Raw genomic sequence first — 20,598 nt, 5'->3', positions numbered from 1 at the left:
TCCACATCTTTATCCCTGCCTTAGCCCACCTGCTGTTGCAAACATAATCCAAACCTTTGACACCTCCAGACTGGACTATTTCAACGTTGTCTTGGCTGGGACCTCATCGCCCACCCTCCAATAATTTAATTTGGGCTAAAATTCTGCTGTCTGCATCTTAAATTACACCATTGCATTTACCCATCACTCCACGCTCACTGCATTTGTCACATTATCCATGTTGCTTAGTGTCATGCATGAACAGTGCAAACAACCAAATAAACAAGGAGAATTTAATTGATCATGGAGGATCATTTATACATCAAATTATATGGTGAGGTGTATTTTTTTCTCATTACGTGGAAAATGCCTCAATGGTTTCATTCCTCCCCATCTCTGTAGCTTCATCTAGCCCCACAACTTTCCAAGAACGTCTCACATTCTTCACTCCACCATCGGTAGCTATGCCTTCAGCTGCCTAGGCCCCAAATTCTAAAATTCCCTCTTCTACATCTAAGATTTCCTTTTTGAAAGAGTGCTATTTTATTTATTTATTTATTTTAGTGCAGAAGGCGGCCATTCGGCCCATCGAGTCTGCACCGGCTCTTGGAAAGAGCACCCTACCCAAGGTCAACACCTCCACCCCATCCCAGTAACCCCACCCAACACTAAGGGCAATTTTGGACACTAAGGGCAATTTATCATGGCCAATCCACCTAACCTGCACATCTTTGGACTGTGGGAGGAAACCGGAGCACCCGGAGGAAACCCACGCACACACGGGGAGGATGTGCAGACTCCGCACAGACAGTGACCCAAGCCGGAATCGAACCTGGGACCCTAGAGCTGTGAAGCCATTGTGCTATCCACAATGCTACCGTGCTGCCCTAATTTTGTCTGAGTATGCTCCTGTGATGCACCATAAAACTTTTACCTGACTGGTACTTTATAAAAGCAAGTTGCTGTATTCTCATCAAACAATGCACAAAAGCAACTCCATTGTTGAACTTGAGGTTGAATCATCTGGTGCCAATTATTCTTACCAACAACGATTATACGAATTAAGAACTTCAGTCCTAGGCATATTGCTTGCTATCATGCATGAACAACGCAAACAACCAAATAAACTAGAAGAGTATCTTATTGGTCAGAAATGAGCATTTATACACCACATAATGGAAATCTTTTTTATATATTTTGTCCACCAAAAATACACCAAATGGAATATAATTCAAGTACAATTGGAAAACCTAAGTATGTAGCATCGGCGTTAATGTAAATCTCATAGAACCTGAATTTTATTCTCTGAATGATATTCTATTAAGCGAACAACTTCCAGCCTCTTCTAATTCTAGCCCCACAACCTTCCACCAACTAACATCTCAATTTCTTCACCCCACCATTGGTAGCTATGCCTTCAGCTGCCTACACCCCAAATTCTGAAATTCCCTCTTCTGCATCTAACATTTCCTTTTTGGAAGAGTGATCTGTCTTATCTGTACGCAGAACAATACTTTTCACTGTACCTCAGTACACCTGACAATAAACAAATTCAGTCCAATCATTGCAATTGATGGTCTTCATACCATGTCCTTATCTGAGGATGGATGTTCTTACTATGGAGGGAGTACAAGAAGGTTTACAGGCTGATTCCTGGATGGCGGGACTGTCATACGAAGAGAGACTCTTGGTTAGGATTATATTAATTGGAGTTTAGAAGAATATGGGGGGATCGCATAGAAACTTGTAAAATTCTAACAGCATTAGACAGGGTAGATTCTTAAAGAATGTTCTCGATGGTGGGGGAGCCCAGAACTAGGGGTCATAGTTTGAGGATAAAGGGCAAACCTTTTAGGATTAATGATTAAATTAATAATCTTTATTGTCACAAGTAGGCTTACATTAACACTGCAATGAAGGTACTGTGAAAAGCCCGTTGTCGCCACACTCCACCCACCTGTTCGGGTACACAGAGGGAGAATTCAGAATGTCCAATTCACCTAACAGCACGTCTTTCGGGACGTGTGGGAGGAAACCGGAACACCCGGAGGAAACCCACGCACATACAGGGAGAATGTGCGGACTCTGCACAGACGGTGACTGAGCTGGGAATCGAACCTGGGACCCTGATGCTGTGAAGCAACTGTGCTAACCGCTGTGCTACCGTGCTGCCCACCTGAGGCGAGGAGAAATTTCTTCACCTAGAGAGTGGTGAATCTGTGGAATTTACTACCACATAAATTGAGGAGAAAACATTGTAATTTCAAGGAGGAATTAGATATTGCTGTTGGAGCTAAAGGGATCAAGGGAATTGCAGGAGGAGAGGCGGTATCAGGGTTCTGAACTCGATCATCATCCACGATAATAATGAATGGCAGAGCAGGCTCAACGGGCTGAATGGCCTCCTCCTGCTTCTATTTTCTATCTAAGTTTCTATGTATGAGGTTAGGGAGATGTGATAGTGTACTCACTGCTAAATTACTGATCCCACCTGTGTTGCACAGTACCAAAAGAGGTGAAATAATCAGGTGACATTTCCCTATAGGATCTTAAATGATAAACTCCTGGAGCAGCCGCGCCCTCCCCCCGCAACTCGACAAACATATCAATAGTTCACCAATACTCATTGCCGAACTTCATACTTGAATGTCAACTAGGCCTTGTCAGTGGAGAGTTGCCATTACCTTTAGAACCATATTATAGTGAACAAAGGAGTCACTTATGGTATGTACTTCCAGGAGAGAACTGTTGGTGGTGGACAGGGCAGAAGTAAACAAGGGAAGATGAGGAAAGGGCAACAGACAGATATAGAAAAATATAGTTCCAAGCAACTCTATTGTCAGTATACAGTCTACGGATCCACATTAGTATTGGTGATTCTGCTGAACAGTTCGGGTGTGCCTAGACTCACATTAGAAATTCTTCAAATACTATTAATTTGGGTCGGTTCTTGTACAGCTATAATTTATGAAATTCATGCCTCATAAATGTCTTAACTTTCATATACGTGAATATAACTGATACTATATGCGATGCCATAAATACATCTGCTCTCAGGCAAGTGTTTTATTTTCCCCCAAGCCTGCTTCATACCACCCAACAGAATGAAATGTAAAAATTTTAGAAGTGCATTACTCTTAGTGTTAATAATGCCAAGATAGTCTCATCTAGTAACATGCAGCTGGAATACTTACGGAAGAAGTCTTTCTTCACCAAATTCTTAGCACATAATACTAGAAATTAAAAAAAGGAAAAAAATTACTTTGAAGTCTGCAACATTTTTGATTCCAGTACCTTAATAAAATGTCCAAGTATTTTGATTAATGTTAAATTAAATAATACAACTCATTAGACAGAATCATTTATAGCGTTAAAAAAAACACAAAAATTAATCTGAAATCACCACCAAGAAAGTATGCCCTATTGCAAATGTTATAAACACTGAAAGGAAACTATGTAACTGATATAAGCTACTGAAATTAAGTTAAATATAAGCCCATCTTGGATCCCTATCACATCAGTGACAGCCAGTCTAGCTACCACAGCACTGGAAAATACTGGCTACGCTTCATAAGCTGATGTGGATATCCTTGTAATTTAGAATAATGTTGCATCCATTTAACCATTTCCTTTAAAAAATATTTAAATATCTTTTAAAATTAATGTCCATTTTCTAATTCACAGAAGGATCAAATAGCAACTAATGAGATGTTTAGTTTTGTACAGCAGTGATCATTTAGACACAAGATGGTGAACTCGAGAATGGGATGTTGTGCTTTACAAAAAAATAAATAAAAGTTAGAAATAAGAACTGATTATAATACTATGAGGGTCCCAAATTTCAAAGGCAGTTACACCAGCAATGAGTAACTTTCTGCCGAATAGCAGATAATTAACAAAGCAAATGTGGCTAGAGTATTGATATTAATGTCTTGTGCCTTGATGTAGTGTCATTCACTGCTATTGCATACTTCTCCAGCCAATGACACTACACCTTAAGGTAAACAATCCAACCTCTAACAAACTAATGTCAGTGCATAAACAAGATCAATTTTGCAATGTCGGCTCTATTAATTGTCTATTAAACACAGAGTGCATATATGCTACTGTACAAAGTAGGATGATATTGCGGAAGCATCGATAGCGGATCAATCGACTTATCAGTTTCTATCACCCTAACCAGCCAATAAGAATTTCCCAACGTACAATTTTCAGATCAGGATTAATGAAACTCAAAAAGCCATTACATTAAATACAGATGTAAAGAAAATGAATGGCACGGCTATCTCAACATTTCTGACATTTAGCAGGCACATTAATTTCCTTGCAAACACAAAAAAATGCAGGGCTCATCTATGATAGATTTAATTAACATTCTACAAATTAGTAATTACTGGTAACTTTGAAGTACTAAATCAATTTCACTTCAACATTTCAATAATTTTTATTACTTCATTATTACAATGGCTGACAATTTTTAACAGAATGGTTCATTAAGCATAGCAGACAAATTAACACAAATTCGGACTTAGCATCTTGCACGTAGTTGGATACTGGACCTATCTGCAAGATGAAACCTAAAACATGTTGGTGGTTGATGCACCCTGAGGGAAGGACAGGATACATGGACAAGCTAATTAAGCAAATTACACATTCATAACCACTGTACAATGGCTTTGTAATTTGTCTGGTTGGCGGAGTATGCCTGGGCATATCACTCAAGCTTGGATAGATCATTCTGGAGCTGTACATAAGCTGTCCAATCTGTCAAAGAATAAAAGGTTTGGGATGTAGTAGCAGGGAATGAGACAACACAGAATTGTAAGAAAAATGAGCATGAATTCTGTACAGAATCAAACCAAATTTAGTGCAAATTGCGATAAATGAGATTCTTTCAGTTTATAATAGATTTTATGCAGTTTCATCATTGCCCAGTCCACAAATTTGATGCTTTTAGAAAAATGTTTTTGGTTTTGTATAGTCTGGTGCTTTTGGGGTGGGGTGATGGGAGGAGGGTTAGATTAAATGTGCTTTCATGCAATGCTTTCCAATACTTTAGCCATGAGCCAGGTGCGGCTATTTAGAAATCCAGATGTAGCTTAACTAAATTTACAATACAAATAATAGGCAGTTATCAGGCATGTCATGTCAATCACATTCACCAAACGTATACATATGTACATCAATTTTTAAGTATTTGCTGGTAAAATGCTAAGATGAGAAGAAGAGTGCTCTCTTCCCTGGTTACTGCTCATTAGCAATCTGCTAAAATGGTGTGCAATGCAGGTACAAATGCAGGCCTTCAACAACAGCATTGAAACACCAAAAACGTATGGAAAAGGACTGGCTCGAACAATCAAAATAACCACTCCAGGGCAGCTGTGGAAATCGAACCCAACTAATAACGAACAACTTCGAACAGAGTACTTCATGGCAAATAATATGTAACATCCAACCAAATCTGGATAGCAAGCAGCAGCAAGTTTTGTTGTACAAGTCAACATTCTGCCTAACGAATCTGATAAAGTCAAAATGCCACTCACAAATGTTGGCCATTAACCTAAAGTCCCGAAAGACGGGCTTGTTGGTGAATTGGACATTCTGAATTCTCCCTCAGTGTACCTGAACAAGCGCCGGAATGTGGCGACTAGAGAATGCTGACAGTGACCTCATTGCAGTGTTTTTTTTTCGTTTTTTTTTATAAATTTAGATTACCCAATTATTTTTTTCCAATTAAGGGGCAATTTAGCGTGGCCAATCCACCTACTCTGCACATTTTTTTTGGGTTGTGGGGGCGAAACCCACGCAGACACGGGGAGAATGTGAAAACTCCACACGGACAGTGACCCAGAGCCGGGATCGAACCTGGGACCTCAGCGCCGTGAGGCGGTTGTGCTAACCACTAGGCCACCGTGCTGCCCCTCATTGCAGTGTTAATGTAAGCCTACTTGTGACAATAATAAAGATTATTATTAAAGCTACACCTGATAAATTCATTACAGAGATCCAAACTTTGAAAGAGAAAGACTGCAAAGCTCGCCACTGAATGGTGATAGATCCTTCAGCACATATATATCTGTTCTACTTTTATTTATATAGTGTCTGATATTTTCTCCTAAAACTAGGGCATGTAGTTAACATAGCATTACTGTAGCCACATTTGTAGCTTATCAGCAATTTTTATTGTACATTGACTCATTTGGATAAAAATGCAAGAATTTGTTCGATTACTTTAACGATTCAGGGAGAAATTTTCAAGTTTTCTTTGCCTCTCCAAGGCATTCACATTTCTACTAGTTGGTATTTCAAGCAGTTGTTAAACTTGGATGACCTAGGTTGTTTGTTTTCCTACAACTTTCACTTCATATGTATGAAACAGAGGGCACTCCATAGATCCAAGAAAATCCTGCAACAAGAAAACAACTTATCTAGCGGTGATTAACCAGTGGGCCTAATATTGTTATAGGCCAGAGTTTAGAAAATTCCAAAGTATATCATGGAGTTCACCTGACCTACAACTGTTTATCGATTTTGGTTACAATGAGTACAAGGGCCTGCCTTTCAGGTGTTATTCACAGAGCCTTAAGCACTTTTAATCAAAAACAAGCTTAATTCTACGAATTTAGTTAACACTTTTATACACACAGTAAGCATTTTTATCAAGTACCAACATAAATACCCCACACAGCTACAGTAATCTAGGTATCACCCTTAATAACTTTCCCCTTTTAATTGTTCCAATTTAATAACAAGATCCCATAAACCAGAAACCCCTTTTCAAAGGTGTGGCCCAGCACACAGCACTCAAGACCTGGTATGGATGCTCTTGTTTTCTTTCCATAACAGGTTTGAATTCCTTCCAGAAAACAGTTATTTCTTTTCAAGTTATCAAGCAATCTGGAAACACTTTTAAAATGCAGGTAGAGAAAAAAACTTCTTTCAACCTCTGCAGAACAAAACCAGTTCAAACTCAAAGCAAAAGTAAAACCAACTCACACAGCCACAGCCCAGCTCCACCCACATGACATCACTGAAGCCATGTGATAAGACAAAAACCATTTCTTAAAGGGACACTCCCATGACAATATTGAAACAAGAACCGAGAACGCTGGAGAACCTCAGCGGTCTTCCAGAATCCATCAGTTGAGTTAATGGTTCAAGTTAAAGACCCTTCATCGGATCAGAAAAGAGGAAGAATGTTAGAGCAAAAGAAGCTGCAACAAAAGGTAGCAACTTTAAGAACATATGACAGATGGCCTGGTGTGGAAGGGGAGGGTTGCATCGAGGCAGCACATGCACAGAATATTAAAAAGTGAAAATGGAGGGTTAAGATGGAGGAGAATGGTCAAAATCTAGAATTGCCAAACACAAAGTAGAATCCCGAGGGCTACAACATGATGATATGATAATAGATTTAGTTACAGAAAGTGAAATAAGGTTTCTACTCCACATTAGCCACCTTGCACCCTTCTTCATCCAACACCCACAATATTCTTCTATTTGTCCATGCGTGTATATTTAACTTTCTCTTGAACACACTGCATAATGGACACGGTGATTTTAAACTCCATTTGCCATTAGAATTTGGCTTGAAATTTTTTTTAAAATAAATTTAAAGTAGCCAATTCATTTTTTTTCCAATTAAGGGGCAAGTTAGTGTGGCAAATTCACCTATCCTGTTCATCTTTGGGTTCTGGGGGCAAGAGCCAAGCAGACATGGGGAGAATGTGCAAGGGATCGAACCCAGGTGCTCGGCACCATGAGGCAGCAGGGCTAACCTCTATGCCACCCCAACTAAAATTTGGCTTGAAATCTTGATTATTATTAAATGCTTTAGCTATCTAGGGGAGTAGGGGGCAGAGAGATGATGGTATAGTGGTGAAGTGACTGGACTAGTAATACTCAAGGGAAATAGGTTCAAATCCCACTAAGGGGCTGGTGGAATTGAAGCTCAATTCATTAATCTTCAATATAAATTAATTTCAGTAATCATGACCACAAAACTATCATTGATTGTCTACATGACCCCAGATCCACAGCAATGTGGCTGACTCTGCAGTAGCCTCACAAGCTGTTCAGTTCAAGGGCAATTAGGATGGGCAACAGCAATGACTACATCCCTAGAAAGAACAAACAAAATCTACTCCAATATAGCTTTTCCCGCCCATTTTGAAATTGGTCAACATTTCTGGATCAACATAATGTTTCTGAGGGGCAAGGACACAGGCACCACAATGGATATAAAGGGCAGCTTCAAAGGTACTTCAAAAATTCCTACCTGCTAATTATTGCATTTCACCATTCGTCTAGGAGCTGGTACTCTCAACACCAAGCTCGCAGCTATAAAAACATCTAGAAGGCAGGCTGACCTCCACAAAGTTACTATTGGGAAGTGTTACAGTGGGTATGAACAGAAGTTCAGCACATCACTGCTACCAAACTACTTTTCACCCTATTTTGAACAGTAAACAGTACAAAGATTCCCCATACAGTAGTTCCAGTGGTCAAATTCTGCAACACCAAACCATAAGTGTGGCAAATTTCATGCCAGCATTCATCCACATTTGTACCTCCTTGGGTGAAGTTTGTTTGTTCTCATTACAACAGACTCCCATACACCGTTCAAATGGAAAGAAATTTCCACTTGGGAGGTTGAACAAACTTTTTTCTCGGAGGAAATTAATAGAAAGGAACAGAAATGTGAAGTCAATGTTCTATTTTTCTAACACTTGGGTAAACAGACGATAAATCACTATATTTGCCCTTCATGTATGGGTGATAGGAAATATAAACAAGATAATTTCACAATAATACCAGTTAACTGCCAACAGCAGATCATTTTTTAAATACTGTGTGCAGTAATCACCAAGCCAGGGAATAGCTTCCACAGTGGCTAACTGCAGCTCTGAGCCCTCCGCTGAATTTTGCCAGGGGACAGTCTTCAATGATGTGAGTCATTTATTAGACTGCCCCACAGGCGCAGTTCCCTGCAAGGCCTCACTAGTGTTGCTTTGCCACAGGGAAGTCTGGACCAGTGCCCAATGTTGGTGCAGCAGGTTGAAGGTGGACTGTGGGATCTGTGATGAGGAGGTGGTTTTAAATGGTGGCGTGTTGGTTCCATTCCTGTTGCCATGGGGCCTCTTCTGTTATTCCTTGGCCGTACTTTATTCAGATACATGAACTTGGATGTTTGACAATGCATATCATTCGAGGTCAGCTTGATCTAGTCTTTCACCGATGCATACTTCCAGCAGGGGATCATTAGATGGTATTAGCAGTGGTAACTTAGGCTATTCCTCCCTTCTTAGTAAATGGAAATTTGTTTTAATTGTTGCACTCTTTCCAGTGTAATTGATAAAATCTTGGAATGTTCTCATTTCTGCATCATGACAACACCAGGCAATACTTGAAATGAAAATCGCTTATTGTCACAAGTAGGCTTCAAATGAAGTTACTGTGAAAAGCCCCTCGTCGCCACATTCCGGCGCCTGTTCGGGGAGGCTGGTGCGGGAATTGAGCTGTGCTGCTGGCCTGCTTTAAAAGCCAGCTATTGAGCCAGTGTGCTAAACCAACCCCTTCCATGAATCATTTCACTATGCACCAAAGGAAAGTTTTAAGCAATGAGTTGTTCTGATCTGTATTGCACTATTTGGAAAAAGTGGTGGAAGCAGATTCAACGGTAACTTTCAAAAGGCAACTGGATAAATACTTGTATAAAGGAAAATTATGCAGGGCTATGGGGAAAGAGTAGGTAAATTGTATTAATTTAGTATAGCACGGTAGCACAAGTGGATAGCACTGTGGCTTCACAGCACCAGGGTCCCAGGTTCGATTCCCCGCTGGGTCACTGTCTGTGTGGAGTCTGCATGTTCTCCCTGTGTCTGGGTTTCCTCCCACAGTCCAAAGACATGCAGGTTAGGTGGATTGGCCATGCTAAATTGCCCTTTGTCTCAAAAAAGATTAGATGGGGTTCTTGGGTTACAGGGATAGGGTGGAAGTGAGGGCTTAAGTGGGTTGGTGCAGACTCGATGGGCCGAATGGCCTCCATCTGCACCTTATGTTCTATGTAATATATATGTATACAGGTTGGTGTGATAGGAGGCAAGCAGCTGGTGGATTGGTACAGTCTAAATTTAGCGGCAGGCTTGGATTGATGTAAACTTTCTCCAGGAGCTTTCTTGTTGCAATCTCCCTCTTGTGAGTGGGCATGGTTTCTCAGGATTGAGAGCCAGGGTAGTTGAGTTGATTGGAGGGTACCCACAGTGATGCACATTATTTTGTTAAGCTGGGTATCTACAAGACCAGTTTGGGATGAATTGTAACATACTGGTGCACAATACTCTGCAGACGAGTAGATGGCAAGAGCTGAGGCCCTTGTGGTTTGAGCCATAAAGAGCCAGCAAGTTTGCTGAAAAGGTTGTTTCACATTTTGATCTTTACTGCTGTCTTGCTCAGATGTTTTTGTACATCAGTGTGTGCAGATCGATGGAGGCATGGTAAATAACCTGGTAAATACATGTTTATGCAAAATAGTAAAGGCTCCCACGGAGACATCATTTAAATGATATGTAGGTAATGCTTTTCCTCTAAAAGCTGATGTGTGCCAAACCTTTTGTTCACTCTTTGTATGTACTGCTTGATCAAAGGAGCCCAGTCAGGCCAGTATACTGCATTAATAGTCTCAGATAGAGAAATTATCCTGGACACAGTCTGGGATAGATCTAGTGTCTAGACAGTTTCCTCATGGGAGAAAAAAAAATTAATTGCAGCAATTAATTATTCAAGATCCAACAAATTTAATTCACCATGCCCATGTCACCTATTTTCTGAAACCACTACTACATACGGATTCTGGTGAAAATATGGGAATGAAGTATATAGCTAGGAACTATACACAAAAGTAATGGACTGGCTAAAAATAGCTGAGCTGACAATGTAATACTGTAATGATATGGACTAAACACAGGAAAACTTTTAAAATAACATGTACACATTCTATCAGATTGGTCAACCAACTGCTGATAAACCTTAGCCATGCAAAGTTGATTTGAATCGGGTTTTGTAAACTAAGGGCTAATTTTGCTTCTTTCAAACATTCCTCACTTCATCCCCTTCAGCACCAGAGAATAAACAGTTAATCCTTTACCTGAACGCTGGTCGCTTCTACTAAGGTGGCACAATAGCACAGTCAGCACTGTTGCTTCGCAATGCCAGGGACCCGGGTTTGATTCCCGGTTTGGGTCACTGTCTGTACCGAGTCTGCACGTTTTCCTGCGTGGGTTTCCTCCGGGAACTCCGGTTTCCTCCCACAAGTCCCGAAAGACATGCTTGTTAGGCGAATTGGACATTCTGAATTGTCCCTCAGTGTACTCGAACAGGCACCGGAATGTGATAACTAACGTTTTCTCCCAGTAACTTCATTGCAATGTTAATGTAAGCCTACTTGTGACACTTAATAAAGATTATCTTAGGTCAACCGCCAGAAGGTGCATAAAACATACAATCCAGCTATCTAGATCTCAGAGGCAGACAAATTGCTATCTTCTCAAACAGGACAGAACGGAGAAACGGTGACCATATGTTTTGCTCACTGCCACTTTATATTGTTCCAAGATCAGGCACAAGATCGAACTACTTACTATTTGTTTTTGAAATATGCGAAACATGTGGGAAATTCATCTCCGCTGATGTTGCCTCTAGCATGGTGCTAGATGCAATTACTTCTAAGGAATGACAATATGTAGGCCCAGTCTGGATGTATTTGCTGATTTATCTCATTTGAAGGGAAGCGCAAAATTTTAGAGTATCCAAATAATATTTTTCAAGGGGCAATTTAGTGTGGCCAATCCACCTAGCCTGCACAACTTTTTGGGTTGTGGGGTGAAACCCACGCTAACACGGGGAGAATGTGCAAACTCCACACGGACAGTGACCCAGAGCCGGGATCGAACCTGGGACCTCGGCGCCGTGGGGCAACTGTGCTAACCACTTGCGCCACCGTGCTGCCCAAAGGGAAGCGCTTTTGACAACGCAGCATTCTCCCAATAATGCAAGATTGTACACAGATTATGTGCTCAAATTTTAGTGGGGTCTCATCTTACCATCTTCTGACTTCAAGGTAACCATGGTACCATACTATTTCACTTTCCTGCCATTAATGTTTTCTTATGGCCATCACTCTTTTAATTCTGTTTATTCACAACATAGCTTGTCACAAGGGTTATGCAGTGGTCACTTCTACAATACTGTCGAGACGAAGTCCTGTCTTCACATTAAGGACACCCTCCATCATGATGTTTTTTCAATTTCAAGTATTCAATTCATTTTTTTTCCAATTAAGGGGCAATTTAGCATCGCCAATCCACCTACCCTGCACATCTTTGGGTTGTGGGGGTGAAACCCATTCAGACACTGGGAGAATGTGCAAGATAGTGACCCGGGACCGGGATCGAACCTGGGACCTCGGCGCCGTGAGGCAGCAGTGCTAACCACTGCGGCACCATGCCGCACCCCACCCTCCATCCTGAGGCGTCACACTATCACCATGTTAAAATCAGGTCTAGAAGTTTAAAACTGGACTTCCTGAGATGCTGTGTGTCATCAGCAACTAAAATTGTATTACACCACAGACTGTAACCTCATGGCCCGGTATTTCCCTTCCTAGACCAGTGTTCTTCAAACGTTTTTTCCAGGGACCCATTTTTACCAACCGGCCAACCTTCGGGACCCAACCCGGCCGACCTTCGCGACCCACGCTGGCCGACCTTAGAAATCCACCATTTTCTCGGACCTTGTTTGCTGCTGACAAAAATGGAGGAAATAGTTTTGGGCCCCTTTGGCCCTCGTACACGCTCCTCCAATGGAACCTGTTGGATGAAGGTGAAGCCTTCCAGTGTCGGAAAGTATGGAGTCTCCATCTGCCCAAAGGTCCGCATTTCTTTCCTGTAAACTTTTATCAAATAAACCCCCCCCAACTTGAACTTGAAAAAAGTTCACCGCAGCAGACAACGACTCCGCAACCCTTCCGACACCCGCCCGCGACTCACCCCCCCGACTTTGAAGAGCATTTTCCTCGACCATTACCATGAAGCCAGGGGACCAACCCTGAATCAACGAGGAGTAAGAACATGTCAGGAGCAGCACTAAGAATACCTAAAAATGGATGTGCCAACCTGGTGAAATTACAACAGGACTACATGCATGCTAAGCTGTGGAAGCAATATTCTATGCTATGGACAGCACTATGCTGTCCCTTAATACATATTTCCTCAAAGCTCTGCCACCCCTTGCCACATATTTATGAATGCTAGTAGACAATTGGAGGCAACTCCACTAACATCACCATCCCCAATGATGGCAAAGCCCAGCACGAGTACAAAAGACAAGGTGGAAGCATTTGCAATCATCTTCAGCCAGAAATGATAGATGATAAACTTGATTTCCTCCCCCCCAAGTTCTTAAGCATCACAGATGTCAGTCTTCAGCCAATTCGATTCACTACACATAACAAATAAATGACTGAGTACACTGGATACAGCAACGGCTACAGGCTCTGAAAAGGAGCGCCAAAAAAATGGAAACCAAGTGGAAAGCTCACCACTAATTGGTGTCATTGTTCTGATTGTTGGAGACCAATCATCTCAGTCTCAGGACATTGCTGTAAGGCTACTCATGGGCAGTGTGCTAGATCCAACCATCTTCAGCTGCTTCACCATTGACCTTCCCTCCATCGTAAAATCAGAAGTGAAGGGTGTTTGCTGATGATTTTTTCAGTTATATTTGAAATTCCTTTTTGTGCATAGGACTGGCTTGAATATGTTGCCACATTATTGGGTAGATTCCATTTTCGGTGGAGCAGAGAAGATTGAGGGGTGAGCTGATCGAGGTGTGCAAGATTATGAGGGGCATGGACTGGATGGATAGGGAGATGCTGTTCCCCTTAGTTGAAGAGTCAGTTGCGAGGGGACACACTTACAAGGTCAGGCAGGAGGTTTATGGGGTATTTGAGGAAAAACTTTTTTTTACCCGAGGGTGGTGACAGTCTGGAATGCGATGCCTGGGAGGCTGGTAGAGGCGGGTTGCCCCACAACCTTTAAAAAGTACCTCGATGAGCACATGGCACTTCATAACATTCAAGGCTATGGGTGCTGGCAAATGGGATTAGGTAGGCAGTTCATTTTTCATGCGTCGTGCAGATTCGATGGGCCAAAGGACCTCTTTTCTGTGCTGTAATACTGTAGCTGTATTGGAACAGCTTGGCTAGGAGCACAGCAAGTCAGGGAGCACATCTTCAGCACTATACTAATGATGTTTTCAGAGCCCTTTCTGTCGTTGTATCCAGTGTACTCAGTCATTTATTTGTTATCATGGCATTATCCAGGGCAGACACTATCTAGAACAAAGGCAGAAAGCACATGGGCACATCATCACTGCCAGTTTCCTTTCAAGTCACACATCATCCTGATCTGGAAATAAAATGCCATTCCCTCACTGTTGCTACGTCAAAACCCTGGAAGTCCCTCCCTAACAACATTGCAGATGTACCCTACATGTCATGGACAGCATGGTTCAAGAAGGCGATTCACTATCACCTTCTCAATTACGGATGAGCAATAAATGCAGGCCATGTAAGTGATAATCACAACCCATGAGCAAATACATGTGCTGTATTTCTAAAGAAGCAACAACTTCATAACTTGACCCCAAGTACAATTGTGAAAATTAAAGAAACGGAAATAGAATTTGTTTGTTCCGATTTTCTAACGAAAAGCATTGCACATACTACCATGACAGCTTGTAATCACTTTAATGTAACACTTCAAAATGAATTCATTAGTTAGTTTTGTAATGTAGTCACTATTATATTGATGTCCAGTCTCTTTGATAAGGCTTTTTTTAATGAACCTTCTCTCCTCAAACTTTATATTTGCAAAATTGATTTAACTTTGATTCCACATCTTCGAGTCAAACAATTTTATCCTTACATTAATTTTTTGGAACTTTGTAAAACACAAACTATTGTCAAGCTCGATCACTTGATTATGTGCCCGCCCTGGATGGTGCAGCACGAGAGCAACAGTTTGCATTCTTGATCTGGAAAAGTCAGTACTGCAAATGAATATGCGCTGCTTTCTCTCTTCTATAAAAGAACTTTGAAGTAGCACAATATTTCAGTGAATGTGCAAACAGCACAAGATAGTAACAAATTACTTGCACAAATGGCAATGTAACAACAACTCAGGTTCTCAAAATGTAATAAATCCTCATTTTGTAAGCTTCAACAAACTCGAAACAAAAGGCACCTGCATTGCTCCATGCTAAATCAAATTAATTATGTATTGGACTGTAAGATTCATTGTCTTTCCATGAAGCTGAACTTCTTTCTCCACATTTTGATTGTTTAAAAAAATTCATGAAAATTTTACACTCGCAATGCTATTTTTTTTTAAAAAATATCAATGATTCTGACCTTCTTCCATAAGTCATTGTAAATCGACACTATTATTAACAACTTTTAAAACTGCATTTGCCAAGCAACATTTCTACCATCTTCTGGGTATGATGAGCCCTTAGGCTTCGGTCAATTATGGTTTCTGTCGATATGCATTCTGCAGCCGAGGTAGAAACCATTGTGTGCTACCATGCATCTAAAATGGTAATGGTTACTATTTCATGGAACACAACATTGGAACTCAAAGTATGTTGTACCATTCTTCTCAAAAATTACAGTCCCCAAGGGCGGCACGTGGCACAGTGGTTAGCACTGGGACTACGGTGCTGAGGACCCAGGTTCGAATACTAGCCCTGGGTCACTGTCCGTGTGGAGTTTGCACATTCTCCCCGCGTCTGCCCTCACAACCCAAATATGTGCAGGTTAGGTAGATTGGCCACGCTAAATCACCCCTTAATTGAAAAATAAAAATTGGGTATTCTAAATTTTAGAAGAAAATTAGTACCTGCATTTTCTATTGACAAATCTTCAGCTATCACAATATCTCTGCAACTCATAATTATCAAAATATACATTGGTCTCAAATCATACATTCTTATGACACAAAGGATTCAAAACTGACACTCTTCTTAGATACATTTCACCCCAAAATGTTACCCTACACTGCATCATACCAGAAAGCAGTTTGAAAGTGCCTTTGCATTAATAGTTTACCGTAATTATCAAGTGACTTTAACCCCAAATTAATAACCAGATAGATACACGGGCATCTATCAACGGCACTGATTTTCTTTGGTCATGAGTGTCACAACTTTTGTCATCATGCATCATATTAGGAGAACGGAGAAGAAAACAGTGGAAATCATATCTGGCTCTCAACTTTTAGCAACTCAAAGATAGATTACAATGGTGGCAAATAGGGATAAAATCATGCATGCTTTAGCTTCTGCTCTCAAATATATAGGGTACAAAATAGAAGTGGCAGGGATGCTACTTGGAGTATCCTCAAATTAAAATGTTTGAAACTATTCAGCAAAAGTTTTTGAAACATTTCATCTACAGATGCTTGGCCTGGACCCACCAATAGTCTCTGCTAGGCTGTGCCGATGAGAAAACGGCTTTACTTAGTGACCCTTATCCGCACAGCTTAGCAGCATTTTCAGACAATCAGCGACACTACAGGTGGGATAAATATTGCAACTTTGAAGTAGGAAATTATAAGTGTGAAAATCCCTAGAAGAAACTAAATTTCATTAGGAAATCTTGATTTGTGCAGCTCCTTTCATTCTTAATACTTAAAATACATGAATCTTGCATAACATTCACAAATAGTCACTTTAGCATCCGACTAAAAACAGCTAAGACTGCAGAATCTTTTCATGGCCCACTTAACGGGTTTCACTGATTTGTAACCAATCCTTTGCAAAATATATTTTTTTTTTATAAATTTAGATTACCCAATTATTTTTTCCAATTAAGGGGCAATTTAGCGTGGCCAATCCACCTACCCTGCACATTTTTGGGTTGTGGGGGCGAAAACGACGCAGACACGGGGAGAATGTGCAAACTCCACACGGACGGTGACCCAGAGCCGGGATCGAACCTGGGACCTCAGCGCCGTGAGGCGGTTGTGCTAACCACTAGGCCACCGTGCTGCCCTACCTTTGCAAAATATAAGCCAACAACTTAGAAGATTCACAAGAAACAAAAAGTGGCAAGCTTTTAAGTCTAATCTACCCAATAAAATTCATCTTTTAAAAAAAGAACACAGTTTAAATCTTAATTTCCCCAGGATTTACACAAACTGCACAATAATCGCCAATCTGTTTTTCACAAATGTGACAGCGCTCAAAATTTTAAACCCCTCCCCAATCAGAAAATCAAAAAATTTATCCATTAATCGAAGGGACTACTAAAAAGTCTTCTGCATCAACTTATGCAAAACACAGCATTCCTTGCCTGCTGTTTTAACTCTCTCCCCCACTGCTTGTGCACTATTTTTAGTGTTATTAGGCAGATGCCCAAGTCTTTCATATATTTCAACATCATCACGTGAATATGCAAACAGATTCTGAAAATCAGAGGAAGCTCCATGGCTTATTTTGCAACATTTGAATAAGTTCAACTATTTAACAAATATCTAGGATAAAATATCATACCATTAACTCCTACCGCACTTTGCAGAGAGCTGAGCCAGTCCAAAGATGTGCAGGTTAGGTGGATTGGCCATGTTAAATTTACCCTTAATGTTCAAAGATGTGGTTAGGTGAGGATAGGATGGGGGTCACGGCAGGGTGTTCTTGGTAGGGTCGGTGCAGACTCGATGGGCCAAGTGGCCTCCTTCTGTACTGCAGGGATTCTATACATTAAAAAAAGCGTCCCTTGTGTAAAATCAGAATCATACAGCATGATCAGGTCTGCACCAGCCATTTGTAAAAACTACCCAATTAGCTTCACTCACTGTTTCTCAATAGTCCTATATTTTTATTCCTCGTGAAATAGATCTTTTTCAGTACCATGAAAGTTTACAAAGTGCAACTATATAGCAATTAAAATCAAATTGAAAACTGCCCATTGCGCAACTGACCTCTCCTGAGCTGTCATGGACAAGTGGAAGACAGAGAAAAGACAATTTCCCATATTCACACAAAAAGTATTATTAAAAAGCATATGAACTCATTCCTGCACTTTCCAGTATTCCAGAAGATACTCTGTGCTGAAGGCCTCCATTTGTTTGTGTCAAATATCTCAGCCAGCAATAGACTCAAGGAAAAACAGTGCACTGGTAAATGGAGAAGAGGGTGCAGAAGCAACAGCAAGTTTCTACATCTTCAGAGATTTTAACAGATATTTATTCTCATAGGACCATAGAATTGTGGAACCAGCTTCTTCGCATATCCTGAAATCTTGCAACAGAAGTACTCAGTGAATTCTCATAATCAACACCATGAGGTGTACAATATTCCATCATTAGAAGATAACATTTAACACTATTTATTAATTTTCCCATCAAAAAAATAGATCGTGACTCAAATGAGGTATAGAGAGGGGATGTGAAGGATATAATATGAGCAGAGATTTAATGAACTATGGTTACAAAATCTGTCAAATATTTACACACTTAGAACATTAGATAAATGTTATAATATGCATTTATTAAATTCCTATCATTAAGGGTCAACATATAAATAGAACCAAATAGAATTCCAACAGTGCAGAAGGAAGCCCTGTTTTGTTCTGTCTAACTCATCTGCAGATGAGAACGATCGAGATCAAGACAAACATATGAACATGAAGCAGGAAGTAGGCCACTTGGCCAAATGACCCTGTTCTGCTATTCAATAAGATCATTGCCATTAACCACAACTTCAAATGTCTTACCTACTGCCGATAACATTTCACCCCCTTGAAGATTTATCTGCTTCTACCTTGAAGATACCGTTGCTGATCAAGAATCTACCCTTGCTGATCAAGATAGAAGCAGATAGATTCTTGAAGATTATTAAAAGTCTCTGCCTCAACCACCTTTTGAGGAAGAGAATTCCAACGTCTTGACTCTTTCCTCATCTTAAATGGATCACCCCTTATTTTTAAACAGTGGCCCCAATTCTAGATTCTCCCACAAGATTCTCCATATGCACTCTCTCAAGTTCCCTCAGGATTTTCTACATTTCAATCAAATCACCTCTTACTCTTCTAAACTCCAGCGGATACAAACCGAGCCTATGCAGCCTTTCCTCAAGACAACCTGCCCATCTGAACTGCTTCCAATACATTTACATCTTTCCTGAATAAGGAGACCAATACTGTACACAATACTCCAGATGTGGTTTCACCGATGCCCTGTATAACTAAAGCATAACCTACCTACTCTAGTATTCAATTCCCTCGCAATAAACAGTAACATTCTATTAGCTATTCTAAATACTTGCTGCCATTGCATACTAATCTTGTGAGATTCATGCACTATTCATCCTGACAAAATGATTGCAGATATTCTCCTCTAAAAGACGCAGTTTTGTGCCTTCGCCGAACCAGGAAGAGATATTTTTCCAGACTTAGTCACCTTAGCAGTATCGTGTAGTAACGATGAACTGAATTTGACCTCTAGAGTTGCTAAAATTGGATGTTGCTCGAGAAAAGGGATGCCTTAGTGAGTTCAGGGAATGTGGGTATATTTTGGGAACAAAAGTTAACTTCAGATAAAACGGTGTGTTTACTGAAGTGTCGTAGCGTATATTAGTCTTTTGTCGTGTTTTTCTTTTACTTTGATAAGTATTGACTGGGCTGGTTCCTCACTGGTTTGTACATTATTCCAAATATAAATACACCACGGAACCAGTGTTTCAAATTATTATTTGGGTAACATCACCGGAAACATCAGTGGGGTTCTTAACAGTGTCAGCAACAAAATTAGCAACGAGTGTAGTTACAAATGGAAGGAGATCGGAGTACTTTAGGCTCTACCGTGGGACCAGGCAGGGGTGGCCCCTGTCCCCCTTGCTCTTTGCACTGGCGATTGAACCTCTGGCTATGGCGTTGAGGGAGTCAGGGAGATGGAGGGGTCTGGTGCGGGGTGGGGAGGAACATCGGGTATCGCTGTATGCGGACGACCTGCTGTTGTATGTGGCGGACCCAGAAGGGGGAATGCCGGGGGTGATGGAGCTGTTAGCGGAATTTGGGGGCTTCTCGAGCTATAAGTTAAATTGAGGCAAGAGTGAGGTATTTGTAGTACACCCGGGAGATCAGGAGGAGGGAATTGGGAGGCTCCCGTTTAAGAGGACAGTGAAGAGTTTCAGATATCTGGGGGTGCAGATGGCCAGGAGTTGGGGGACTCTCCATAAGCTTAATTTTACCAGGCTGGTGGAGCAGATGGAGGAGGAATTTAAAAGGTGGGACATGGTGCCGCTATCGCTGGCGGGTAGAGTGCAGTCCGTCAAAATGACGGTTCTCCCGAGGTTCTTGTTCCTCTTCCAGTGTTTGCCCATCATTATCCCTAGGGCCTTTTTTAGAAGGGTGACCAGCAGCATCATGAGCTTTGTTTGGGCGCATGGGACCCCGAGGGTGAAGGGGGTCTTCTTGAAGCTGGGTAGAGATGGGGGGGGGGGGGGGGGGGGGGGGGGCTGGCGTTACCCAATCTCTCGGGGTACTACTGGGCGGCCAATGTG

At 41.1% G+C, this 20,598-nt stretch overlaps 1 protein-coding gene across 2 annotated transcripts in view; it reads right to left on the bottom strand.

The window, feature by feature from the left end:
* The window catches only part of smurf2 (SMAD specific E3 ubiquitin protein ligase 2), a 241,286-nt gene that overhangs the window by 126,427 nt on the left and 94,261 nt on the right, over positions 1 to 20,598 (bottom strand). For both annotated transcript variants that reach the window (XM_038777045.1, XM_038777046.1), the window contains exon 2: positions 3,174 to 3,212. In XM_038777045.1, the coding sequence (XP_038632973.1) occupies positions 3,174 to 3,212 (39 nt within the window). The remainder of the gene's footprint in view (positions 1 to 3,173; positions 3,213 to 20,598) is intronic.

Source organism: Scyliorhinus canicula, chromosome 18 (assembly GCF_902713615.1).
Source record: "Scyliorhinus canicula chromosome 18, sScyCan1.1, whole genome shotgun sequence".
Taxonomy (NCBI): domain Eukaryota; kingdom Metazoa; phylum Chordata; class Chondrichthyes; order Carcharhiniformes; family Scyliorhinidae; genus Scyliorhinus; species Scyliorhinus canicula.
The sequence above is the reverse complement of the archived record's forward strand: the minus strand, read 5'-3'. Positions and strand labels throughout refer to the sequence as shown.